The following is a 13,099-nucleotide window of genomic DNA, read 5'->3' as shown; positions in this document are numbered from 1 at the left end:
TGTCATGTGTCCCAGATAGGACAATGAAATTCTTGCTTGCTGCAGCACAACAGAATATGTGAACATTATAGAGAACAGGAGATAAAGGTTCAGTGTGTCTATATACCATAGACCATATATATATGCACAATAAATAAACAGATAAAGTGCAATAGGCTGTTATTGTTCAGAGTTTGTTTGATGGCGAGTTTGATAGCCTGATGGCTGTGGGGAAGAAGCTGAACCTGGATGTTCCAGATTTCAAGCTCCTGTACCTTCTTCCCGATGGCAACGGTGAGATGAGTGTGTGGCCAGGATGGTGTGGGCCTTTGATGATGTTGGCAGTCTTTTTGAGACAGCGACTGCGATAAATCCCTTCGATGGTGGGGAGGTCAGAGCCGATGATGGACTGGGCAGTGGTCACAACTTTCTGCAATCTTTTCCGCTCCTGGACGTTCAAGTTACCGAACCAAGCCACGATGCAACCAGTCAGTATGCTCTCTACTGTGAACCTGTAGACGTTCGAGAGAGACCCCTTGACATACTGACTCTCCGTAATCTTCTCAGGAAGTAGACGTGCTGATGTGCCTTCTTTATGATCGCATCAGTGTGCTGGAAAGGGAAAGATATTCGGAAATATGCACGCCCAGGAATTTGAAATTCTTCCTGGGCGTGCATATTTCTGAATATCTTTCCTGTTCCCAGCACACTGATGCAATCATAAAGAAGGCACATCAGCACCATCCCGTTGATATAAACGGGATTGTGGGTCCCTATCCTACCCTTTCCATAGTCCACAATCAGTTCCTTCGTTTTGCTGGTGTTGAGAGCCAGGTTGTTGTGCTGGCACCATTTGATCCATCGGTCGACCTCACCTCTATACTCTGACTCATCACCATCAGTGATTCGTACCACATATTGGTGGTAGTGTAGCTATTGAAAATTATGCTGAGAGATAGGATTTGGAAAAGTATGGTCTTCTTAGGGACCATCAGTATGGCTTTGTGCAGAGCAGATCTTTCCTTACAAATTAGATTTTTTTTGAGGAGGTTACAAAGATGAATGAGGGTAGCGCAGTGGATGTTGTCCACGTGGATTGATGTACAGAGGGACCTCAGGATCCAAGCCAATTGTAAACTGTATGTGGCAACAAGTAGATAATGTGGTAAAGAAGGCCAATGACGTGCATGCTATCATTGGTATAAAACTCAGTAACGCATGTTGTAGCTGTACAAAATTTTGGTTGGACCACATTTTCAGTATTGATGGTAGTTTTGGTTGCTGCATTACTGAATGGATATGGAGGCCTTGAAGAGCATGCAGAAGTTGCCTGGATCAGAAGGCTGAGGTAAACGATAACATTTTATAAAATTATGAGAGGCATAAATAGTCCAAAAGTATTTTTACTAAGGTGGAAATGTCAAATATCAGCGGGCATACTTTTAAGTTGAGAGGGGGAAAATGTTAAAGACACGTGAGGTAAGTTTATTTTTACCCAGAGAGTGGTGGGCGCTTGGAATGTGTTGACCAGGGAAGTGGGTGGAAGCAAATACAATTAATGATTTTTAAGATTTTGACATTTAAGAAGCATTTGACAGGCACATTAATATGCAGGGAATGGAGTGATATGGGTCACATGCAAGCAGATTAAGTAATTTAATTAGGTACCATAATCGGTATAGATATCATAGGCTGTAGAGCCTGTTCCTGTGTTGTACTATTCTCTGTTCAAAGTACATCTTGATCCCTGAAAACATCAACATTTACAAATGTGTCACCTTTTTAATAATACTCGGTATTTCTGGGGTTTTTCCACCAAATTGAAGTACCTCAGTTTAATTTTATCCACCAGATTGTTTCTCAATCACTCAACTTGTCCATTTCATTTTGCTCATCCTCATCACTATTCACATTCCCACTTACTTTCATGGTATCAGGAAACTTATAAGTAGTACATCAGGTTTTCCCAGCCAAATTGTTGATGTGAATTATGAATAGTTGGGGCTTAATCAGCAATCCCTATAGGTCCTGAGTAGCCATGAGAGTAGGAATAGGAAAGTAGAAACAGAGGTGTCGGCTGGATTAATGCATGGCTCAAGAGTTGGTGCAGGGGCCGTGATTCAGATTTAGGGCCATTGGCATTGCTTCTGAGACCTATAAAGAGACCTCCACTGGGGGCCTCCCTCATCTTTTAGGCTGTGTCTTGGACATTAGGCAGACGATGGCCAAGATGTGCCGGGTGCACATTCATGATGCACGTGCCAGGCAATGACAATTTCCAGCAAGAGAGAATTTAACCACTGGCTCTTAACATTCAGTGGCATTACAGTTGACAGGTTTGCATGTCATAGGTTAGGAGCATGAATGAATATTCTCTACTTTTTTGGTTAAATGTAGACATGACATAATCTTTACAGCATCCTATGTACTACTATAAATAATCACATTCTCCACCAGACTGAAGATGTAGTATGTACCATGTACAAAATACACTGGAATAATTTGCCAAGTTTTTTCGGCACCTGCTTCTAAACTCCCAAACTTTATTAAATTAAAATAGGTTAAAGGTTAACATATTCAGCCACCCAGATGTGCTGTTGCTGAATGTCTTTGTAAAAGTTGCTTGTTTTTCCAAAAAATTGTTTATCTAACAAATGTCACCCAAGGTAGATTGAAACAAAATGATTTAAAGCTGCAGATTGTGATAATATTACAACCACAGAGAAAAATTATAGCACAAAGTTTTGAGGTTGGGATGCAGGATATGGCAAATTCTGAGCCTTTAAAACATAAGCAATGAAGACAAATCTCTTACTTGGTTATGATGGTGCATCTGTGAACTAAATACTGCTTAGGAATAAAACTAAAAGTCAACCCCACCACAACCAATCCAAACCCAACCCAGGGCCAGGCACTGTTTTTTCCCCCTCTTTATTACCCAACAGAGCCATTTGCAAATAAAGCAGAAAAGGAGACATGAAGTACTGTTGAACAAGTAGAGAGGGCATATGCAATAATACTGTAAATCATCATGACCTGCGTAAGGTTCTTAGCTGGGAAAACATGGTCTGGCCTTATCAGATCTGAACCTGAAAGTCTTATCAGAATGTACATTCTTATCCTATTAGAACCCAACATTCATATTCATGTCCCAGAGCTGCCAACTCTCACGCTTTGAGCGTGACACTCACGCATTTCAGCCAATTCTCACGCCTCACGCTGAAGACAGAATTCTCACGCTGACTTCAGTCCCTGCACAGCAAAGATCCTGCTGCACAGTTTGTCTCTTTGCGCCACATGACAGCGATCTGCACGGATTGGGGAAGCGCGTCGGTCCCGGGCAGCGGGTATCAGCGCTTTTGTGCGCCGTCTGCGAGCGCCGCGCTTCCGGCTGCCGTGGCAACCTCGCTCCCTCCCTCCCTCCCTCCTGCCCTTCAAGTCACATGGCAGCGCCAGCGCCGCCAATCCACGCTACACTGTGCCCACCAGACTCCCCATTGGGCAGCCGGGGAAAGAGAGGGAGGGGAGAAAGAGAGAGAAAGAAAAAAAGGGAGGGATGGAGGCAAAGAGAGACAGGGGGAGGGAATGTAAGGGATTGAAGGAAGGAAAGGAGAAAGGGGAGAAAGAGGAAGCGTGAGGAAAAAGAGGGAGGGTGAGGAAAGAGAGGGAGGGGAGGAAAGAGAGGGAGGGGGAGGAAAGAGGGAGTGTGTGTGTGTCTGTCTCCCTGTGTGTGTGTGTGTCTGTCTCGCTGTGTGTGTGTGTGTGTGTGTGTGTGTGTGTGTGTGTGTGTGTGTGTGTGTGTGTGTGTCTTCCTTTGTGTATGTGTCTCCCTGTGCGTCTGTTGTCACATCCTGGCCTTAGACAGGGCTGCCAACTCTCACGCTTTGAGCGTGAGAGTCACGCATTTCAGCCAATTCTCACGCTGATGACAGAATTCTCACGCTGTCTTCAGTCCCTGCACAGTTTGTCTTTTTGCGCCATATCGCAACGATCTGTGTGGTCTGGGGAAACGCGTCAGTTGGCGGCTGTGAGTGACGTCGCATCTCTTCTCTTCTCTTCTTTCTTGGTTGGATGTGCAGCCGCCGACAACATGAAGCAGCCGGAGATAAAACTAACCAGGTGAATCGGTTGTAAAACATGGGGAGGACCACAATGAGGCCAAACATCTAGGACAGGGTTCGGCAACCTACGGCACACGGGCTGAATCCGGCCCGTAACCCGAAAAACCACATGTTTTTTCAATTTGTTTTCGCAGGGTCGGGGCAGGCGAGCCGACCTGAGAACTGCAGCCAGTCCCTGGGACGCGAGCTGATCTGGGAATGGCAGCCAGTCCCTGGGCACGCAGAATGCCAACTTGATCATTATGGACAAATTGGGCCAGCCACGTACATGTTGTATAACTCTGACTCTATGAAGATCTGAATGGGCTTAGAATGACCATTTAAGCAAAATTGCCCCCACTTTCCCCATTTTGATTCTTGAGATTAATATCCCTTTGCTCTGTTAACAGCGTTAAAGTACTTATGAGGTCGAGTCAGGAAAGGGAACATGTTATTTCTTTTTAGTTTGCTTTAATTTGTTAGTTGATTGTTGAGTGCCATCATTTCTGAAATGGTCTTAAAGTAACTTAACTGTTATAAAGCAGTAATGTGATTTTTGTCCAAACAATTGGAACTTGCATAAAATGTTTGCATTATTAGCAGGGCTGCCAACTCTCACGCATTGAGCGTGAGACTCACACATTTCACAAAATTCTCATGCTCTCACGCTGATCAAAACATTTCTCACGCTCAAATATCTGCGGGTGCTGAAAGTTCAAAATAAAGCAAAAATTGTTTTAGAGGTGAGTAAAAACCATGAGGGGAATATCAGGTGAAAGCATAGTCTTTTTCCCAGGATATGTGATTCAAGAACTAGAGGGGATTGGTTTAAAGCAGGGCTATCAAACTACCAGCACCAACCCCCCTCCCCCTTCCTCCCTGAGGCATGGCACACACCTCCCACCCTCACCTCCGGCGGCTTAATGTCCATCGACCGCTCTGTCCACACCCCATGGAGTTTTAACCCTGGCCCGGAGCTAGGAGCGGACCGGGTGAGTGGTCGATGAGGTTGGTGCCGCCTCCGGAGCCTACTATGGGAGGGGGAACACCCCCTCCCACACCCTCCCCCCCTCGGTCGCTACGCTCCCTCGCAATTTCTCACTCTCAACTCTCACCCAACGTTGGCAGCCCTGATGTCCCCTCAGGCTTGAGTCAGGACTGCAGGTTCCAGTAAAGATTTGCCTCCAAAAATAAAGGCTAGCTGCCTTAGTCTGCAAGATATTTTGATGGACTAATTAATGGAATGGATCCAATATAGTAATATTTGTCTTTTCCTTTACAGTTATTTAGAATAATTGCAAAGAAGAATAATAAAAAAATTGCTCCTGGAGTACAAATTTCAGTAATTATAGAGTTTTCCACAACAAAAGCAGTTGATGCATCAGATGTATGCACTATAGGCATAGATGAGGACATTATAACAATACCTCTGCATGCGTAAGTATTATTCAAAATACTATAAGCATAGATAATGGTATTTTAACAATCCCACTATATGCATAAGCATTATTCAATAATTCATTTAATTCATACACTAATATGCCATTAAGTGAAATGTACAATGTATATTAAGTAGAAATGGATTTAAAAACACTGAGGGGTGTTGGTATTAATTTATTATGGTCACATGTACCAAGAAACAGTAAAAATATTTGTTATGTGTGCTATCCAGTCAGATCGTACTATACAAAAGACCATCACAACTTGGCCTGATGGTGCCTCTCAGCAGCTGCAGGACTGCTTCGACAGGACCAACTGGAATGTGTTTGAACACCAGGACCTGGAGGTGTTCACAGACAGTGTACTATGTTACATTAAAAACTGCATGGACACTGTCACAGTGGACAAACGCATCCGGGTCTACCCCAACCAGAAGCCCTGGATGACCCGGGAGGTCCAGCGGCTGTTAAAAGAGAGGAACACCGCTTTTAGGTCTGGCGATAGGGCTTTATACAGCACGGCCCGAGCTAACCTGAAGAGAGGCATCAGAGAGGCCAAATCAGACTACAGGAGGAGGATAGAGGACCACCTGGACAGTAATAACAGCAGGCAGGTGTGGCAGGGGATCCAGTATCTCACCAACTACAAGACCAACCTTGGAGCTGCTGAAGGTGACGCCTCGTTGGCAGAGGAGCTGAACCTCTTCTTTGCTCGCTTTGAAGTGGAGCCACCAGAGACAGCCACATCACACCACATGGTCCACAGCAGCTTAACCCTCAAAATAGAGGAGCATGAGGTGAGGCGCACGCTGCGGGCCATCAATCCGAGGAAGGCTGCTGGACCCGACGGCGTCTCGACGCGTGCTGAAGGACTGCGCAGACCAGCTGGCTGGAGTCTTTACGAGGATTTTCAACCAGTCTGTGACCCAGTCCACTGTCCCACCCTGTCTGAAGTCCTCCACCATAGTCCCCTTGCCCAAAAAAACCCACATCTCCAGCCTCAACGACTACCGGCCAGTCGCACTCACACCAGTGGTGATGAAGTGCTTTGAAAAACTGGTCTGGGGTCACATCACATCACTCCTGCCCCGAAGTTTTGACCCCCACCAGTTTGCGTACAGAGCGAATAGATCTACAGAGGACGCTGTAGCCTCAGCCCTCCATGCTGCACTGTCCCACCTGGAGCAGCGGGGGAGCTACGTGTGGATGCTCTTTGTGGACTACAGCTCTGCTTTTAACACCATCCTTCCCCACAAACTGGTGGACAAACTGGGGGACCTGGGACTTCCACACTCCACCTGCATGTGGATAAATAGCTTCCTGTCGGGTCGCAGCCAGAGAGTCAGAGTGAGCCATCACACATCCACGGCCCTCAGCCTCAGTACCGGCTCTCCACAGGGTTGCGTGCTGAGCCCCCTGCTTTACACCATCTACACATATGACTGCACCCCCGCCCACCACAGTAACACCATTGTCAAATTCGCAGATGACACCACGGTGGTGGGGCTCATCCCTGGGGGGGATGAGTACGCCTACAGGGATGAGGTGGAGCAGCTGACAGTGTAGTGTGGAGAGAATAACCTGCTCCTCAACACCTCAAAGACCAAGGAGCTCATAATAGACTACAGGAAGAAGAAAACTGACAATTCACCATTAATCACCAGAGGGGACTGTGTGGAGAGGGTGGCAGATTTCCGCTTCCTGGGAATCCACATTGAGGTGGACCTGACATGGAGCGTGAACACCTGTGCGCTGCTGAAAAAGGTCCAGCAGAGATTGCACTTCCTGAGGGTGCTCAGGAAGAACAACATCACCCAGAGACTGCTGGTGTCCTTTTATCGGTGCTCCATAGAGAGCATCCTAACATACTGTGTATGCGTGTGGTACACCAGCTGCACAGCGGCTAAGAGGAAAGTGCTCCAGAGGGCTATTGACAACGCCCAGAAGATTGTCGGCTGCCCTCTCCTCACCTTGGAAGACCTACACAGTTCCCACTGTCTCAAGAAATCCCAGAACATTATAAAGGACATTTCCCACCCCGGACACTCCCTGTTTGAACTGTTGCCGTCAGGCAGACGGTACAGATCAATGAGGACAAGGACAAACAGACTCAAAAACAGTTTTTATCCCACAGCAATAACTACACATAATATAGCCACCAAATGAGCGCAGGTGCGCTACATACCAAAGGGATTGTGCAATCGACAGAAGAATGTATGGTTGTGTGTTTATGCTTGTTTTTTTTCATGTTATTTATTTTAGTTGTTTATTTCAGATATTTCTCTTTTACGTATCGTTAGCTTTTAGATAATGTGTGAATGGTGCACTGACTGGTTGGCATTTTTAATTTCGTTGTACATGTTTACATGTTATAATGACAATAAAGAACCTATCTATCTATCTAAGCATACTATACATGTGTATAAACATGCACAAAATATAAACAGTTAAAAAATTGATCAGGTATAATTAGAAATTCACAGAAATTTTAATCAAAAACATAAGTTCTAAGAATCAAGTTAAAAGAGGAAAGAAAGTTGAAGAGATTTCATCAGATGCCTGATAAAATTATATTGTTCCAAAAAAAGTGTACAGTATATTTGGTAAAGGAATATATTTGCACCTTGGGTCAGTGATGTTCTATAACAAACCAACTGGAAGCATTGTTATTGAGGACAGACTTTGTTTTAGATTTTCCATAGTCAAAATGCTTTCTTTAAGATGGAGGACATTACCATCTTCTAGATTCCTGGTTATTCATGTGAGGCTTTAAGGCTGCATTAGAATTGCTTGGCTTGGTGTAAGTATTTTTTGACCAATTTCAGCTAATTAATGATATTGTAATATTTTAACTTGATCATTCTTTTTTTGTATTTTTAATGCAGGTTTACCGCTGCCTGTGATCTTAGTGTTGATCGAGAAGTTGATTTTGGTACTGTTGTCGCTGATAGTAGAGTTATTTTCAAAGAGATATGTGTTACAAATAATGGATCTCTCTCAGGTATAATTATTTTTAACAGCCTCTTGTAAAGGATAAATCTTTCGAACGTGATTTATTTATTTGTTCGTTATTTTTCCATTCTGAATTTGAAAGCTGAAAAAGTTATTATTTGAAAATTGTGATTACATACATTGCCTCAAGAAATATTATAAATGGTTTACAATATTCACACAAAAATTATATAATGACTGGGAAAGAAAAATAAAAAAATATCTTTTAAGTTGTAAGAAAGGTGGATGGAGATCCTACCACCTTCTCTGTACCTTAAAATACCTTTTTTGTCTCCCTTTTTAACATAGGATGAGCATTTGATGGCACGGGGCCTGTACTCTCTGGAATTTTGAAGAATGAGGGGGATCTCATTGAAATATACAGAATAGTGAAAAGCGTGGATGGAGTGGATATGAAAAGGATGTTTCCACAAGTGGGAGAGTCTAGGACTAGAGATCATAGCCTCAGAATTAAAGGATGTTCTTTTAGGAAGGAGATGAGGAGAAATGTATTTAGTCAAAGAGTGGTGAATCTGTGGAATTCTTTGCCACAGAAGGCTGTGGAGGCCAAGTCAGTGGATATATTTAAGGCAGAGATAGATAGATTCTTGATTAGTACAGGTGTCAGAAGTTATGGGGAGAAGGCAAGAGAATGGGGTTAGGAGGGAGAGATAGATCAGCCATGATTGAATGGCGAAGTAGACTTGGTGGGCCAAATAGCCAAATTCTGCCCCTATCACATGATCTTATGATATTTTCCAATTCTGATAAAGTATATTCGAATTGAAACATTAACTGTTTCTTTTACCACAGATGCTACCCGACCTACCAAGTGTTTCCTGCACTTTCATTTTTTGTTTGAACTGTTGATGAATATATGACTCTTAATACTTAAGTTTTTGCTAGTTTATGGCAACTTGATCTATTTTGAATTATTGCGGAAACATCACAGTTTAATACTCTGACTCTGAATTTTAGGGCAATAGCAGAATAACACTCAATGTTGACTAGCACAAAACCTCACAATAAAGATCTGAAGATCTCTGAGGCAAGATCCTTCCCTTCTCTGGCACATCTGCTATTGGGATTCTATTCAAAGAGATACTGATATCCAGCAAATGTGTGGTTACACAGATGTTTGTGTAGCCAGCATACACCTTACCTAGCAATATTAAAGCATTTGCACATTAGCAAACATAAAAGCACAATTTTTAACTAATCTTTTAAAGTATTACATAGAGACAAATAAACAATGGATGATTACGTTCGGAGCTGAAAAATGTTTATTGAAAACTTTAATTTTAATTTTAAAATAATTAAAGCATTTCGTTGAGGCCATAACTTGTGTACTTATAATAAATTTGTGGAAGGTAATCATGAGTGGCACAAAATTATAGAAGGCTGAATAATGTTGGAATATGAGGAAATACATTGATTGGATAGCTATATATTTGACATAGTGGACCTTTATTTGATCTTTGTAATAACAACAATGCTGATTCTGCAAAATGCAACAATGCTCATTAATGCATCAGATGTAAAATCCAATACAAAATTAATAATTTAAGAAATGCTGAGGACTTACAAACCCAAATATTTACTTGTAATTAGGGTTTCTTGTGACTGAATGGTCAACTTTTGCTACTTTACTGCTTATTTCATAAAAAGAGCTATATATTACAGAAAATATGTGATTTTAATAATCATTAAGAGATAATCTTGTGGGATGCATGGTAGATTCTGATAAACCACAATATGATGATAACCAGGTAATTAGAAGAACAATGGAGACACAAGGAACTGCAGATGCTGGTTTACAAAAAAATGACACAAAGTACTGGAGTAACTCAGTGGGCCAGGCAGCATCTTTGGTGAACATGGATTTCTGAAGAAGGGTCCTGACCTGAATTGTCACCTGTCCATGTTCTCCAGAGATGCTGCCTGGCCTGCTGAGCTGCTCCAACACTGTGTCTTTTAATGAGAAGAACAAGATCACCAAAGCAGCCAAATAGCCCTTTAAAAATGTTCAATATTCCTGTCTGAAGAAGGGTCTCGACCCGAAACGTTGCCCATTTCCTTCGCTCCATAGATGCTGCCTCACCCGCTGAGTTTCTCCAGCATTTTTGTCTACCTTCAATTTTCCTGTGTTTATTTCTCCCTTAAACACCATATCCCAAGAACACTATAGATCTCAGGCTTTAGGATATTAAATGACTGAGCACCTTCAGTTCCTGGAGGGAGGAAGAGAGATGGAATTCCAAAGATTTAGGGCACGAAAAACCTTTTCCTTATCTCATTATTAAATGGCTGTTTTAATTATGTGACTACACCTTCTGGTTATGGATTTACTCAGAAGGAAATACAAAATCTTGAAAATCTCAATGAGATTACTTATCATTCTTCTAAGCTTCTATGAGTGTTAGCTAAGTTTCTTCAATTATTATTCTTTGAAGAATCTCCTCATCTCAGGAATAAATCTAAATCTATGTTGCATGGTCTTCAACACCACTATTTCCATCTTAAAGTAAGTAGGCCATAGCATACTAAATCCAAATGTGGTCTTAACAGCGTTCTGTGCAATCTCAGTGAGACGTAGACTTAGTGATTTTATAATTTCAACCCATTTACAAAAAGATCACAATAACACTACTTTTCTTAATTGCTTCCTGTATTCACATATTTATCGTCTGCATCTCTTGAACTATTGCACCCTGCACATAACCACTTAACAAATTCTGACTATTCTTGGCTTTTCTATCCCAATTAAAAACCCTTTTTTTCTGTTTCAATCAAGCCGTACATTTTTCTGCTTTGCTACGTTTTGTTTTCGCTTCACAATTTATTTTTCTGCCTTGCCCTTTATCTTTAGCAAATCTGAATATTTTTCACAGTGTTTTCAATTATATTCTCAATGGCAACTAAGCCCTTTGACATTTTACAAGTGACAGTCAGCCTGACCAAAGAGTCCAGCTAATTACTGTTTGATTTCCGTTCTTTAACTGATCTATGGAATCTGTTAATCCAAACCCCATGGCCCCTTTTTAAAGAAAAATATTTTAACGCAATAACTTACAAAAAACGTTCTGAAGCTCCACATGTACTACTCATTTCTCCATTTCTACCCTGCTGCCTTCTGAAAATGAATAAACTTTAAATAATGGAAATATGAAATAAAATTGAAAATGGTGGGAACACAGTGGTATCTGTGAAAAGAGCAAAAATAATCATCCTTCTGTTAAATATTGCTGATTAAGGGATTAATTTTGGCCATAGGCTGTTTGCTCTGATGCAATATCATTTCACATGACCTATTAGATCCACATAAGGGACTTAATAGAATCCTCAATTTAACGTTTCATCTGAGAGATAGCACATCCAATTATATTGCACTGGAGTGTCAGTCCAGAGTATTATTGTAAAGGTAGACAAAATGCTGGAGTAACTCAGGGGTCAGGCAGCATCTCTGGAGAAAATTGATTTGTGACATTTCGAGTTGGGACCCTTTGCAGAGTTACTCCAGCATTTTGTGTTTAAGAAGGAACTGCAGATGCTGGAAAATCGAAGGTAGACAAAAATGCTGGAAAAACTCAGCGGGTGAGGCAGCATTTATGGAGCAAAGGAAATAGGCAATGTTTCGGGTCTGAAGAAGGGTTTTGACCTGAAACGTTGCTTATTTCCTTCACTCATAGATGTTGCCTAAGATTGATGCACCGAGTATATTGATTCAATTTCTGTTCAATAATGATGGGGACCAATGTTAAAACAATATTAATAGGACCAAGGGAGTTAAACTTTTTGATTATGTTGGGTATATCATCATCTAAAACGGACAAATGTAAAACATTCTGAATTTTTTGAATACTGGATGGGTGCCCCTTCGTCAAAAATGAAAGCTACCCTTCAACTCTTAGTCTCAAGTCATAATCACGTCGAAACCATTTGCAAAAATGTGTTCTTACTGGTTACATTTAACAGTCAAAATGTAATAGTTGTGTAGGTTGTTTGCAGCCATGGTACTAAACCTGTAAAATCAAACAAACCCAAAGAGATTCAGATATGATAAATTGCACCTTGAATAATGTAATGGACTTGCAATCAGAAGATTGCTGGATTGGTTTGCTTTGTTTATGCTGCTGAATTGAATGATGCTAAAATGGCCTGAAACATATTAATGTTTCCCTTTCCCATAGGGCGCTTTGCAATTGCAAGTCCAAGAAATCAATTCATGACTATTTTACCTAGGAATGGAACAGTTCAACCAAAAAATGTGTTTTTGATCAAAGTTGAATTGTATACTTATCAACCAATGGTTCTCGATGAAATGATCAAGTAAGTCTGTATGATTGAATTTGGTTCATAATTTACTGATGTCTACTTGCTAATCATCTCTACTGGATTGTTCCCTCAAATCACTTCTCAATCTTTTAAATTCCAATGAGTATATGCCAAATTTCTAAAGAAGTAGAATTAAAAATATTTACTTATAATTATAAAAAAATATTTTTAAAATGTGCTAATAAATAGCCTAAAACACTGCAGATGCTAGAATCTTGAGCAACACATAAAGTGTTGGAAGAACTCATTGGGTCA

General features: G+C 41.5%; 1 protein-coding gene across 1 annotated transcript in view; it reads left to right on the top strand.

Annotated features, from left to right (window-relative positions):
- cfap47 (cilia and flagella associated protein 47) overlaps positions 1-13,099 on the top strand; it is a 433,070-nt gene that overhangs the window by 3,413 nt on the left and 416,558 nt on the right. The window contains exons 2-4 of the mRNA XM_033032292.1: positions 5,362-5,516; positions 8,404-8,519; positions 12,700-12,838. Coding sequence (XP_032888183.1) covers positions 5,362-5,516; positions 8,404-8,519; positions 12,700-12,838 — 410 coding nt within the window. The remainder of the gene's footprint in view (positions 1-5,361; positions 5,517-8,403; positions 8,520-12,699; positions 12,839-13,099) is intronic.

This window comes from Amblyraja radiata, chromosome 14 (assembly GCF_010909765.2).
Source record: "Amblyraja radiata isolate CabotCenter1 chromosome 14, sAmbRad1.1.pri, whole genome shotgun sequence".
In the NCBI taxonomy this organism is placed as follows: Eukaryota; Metazoa; Chordata; class Chondrichthyes; order Rajiformes; family Rajidae; genus Amblyraja; species Amblyraja radiata.
This window is presented reverse-complemented; position numbering and strand designations above follow the sequence as displayed.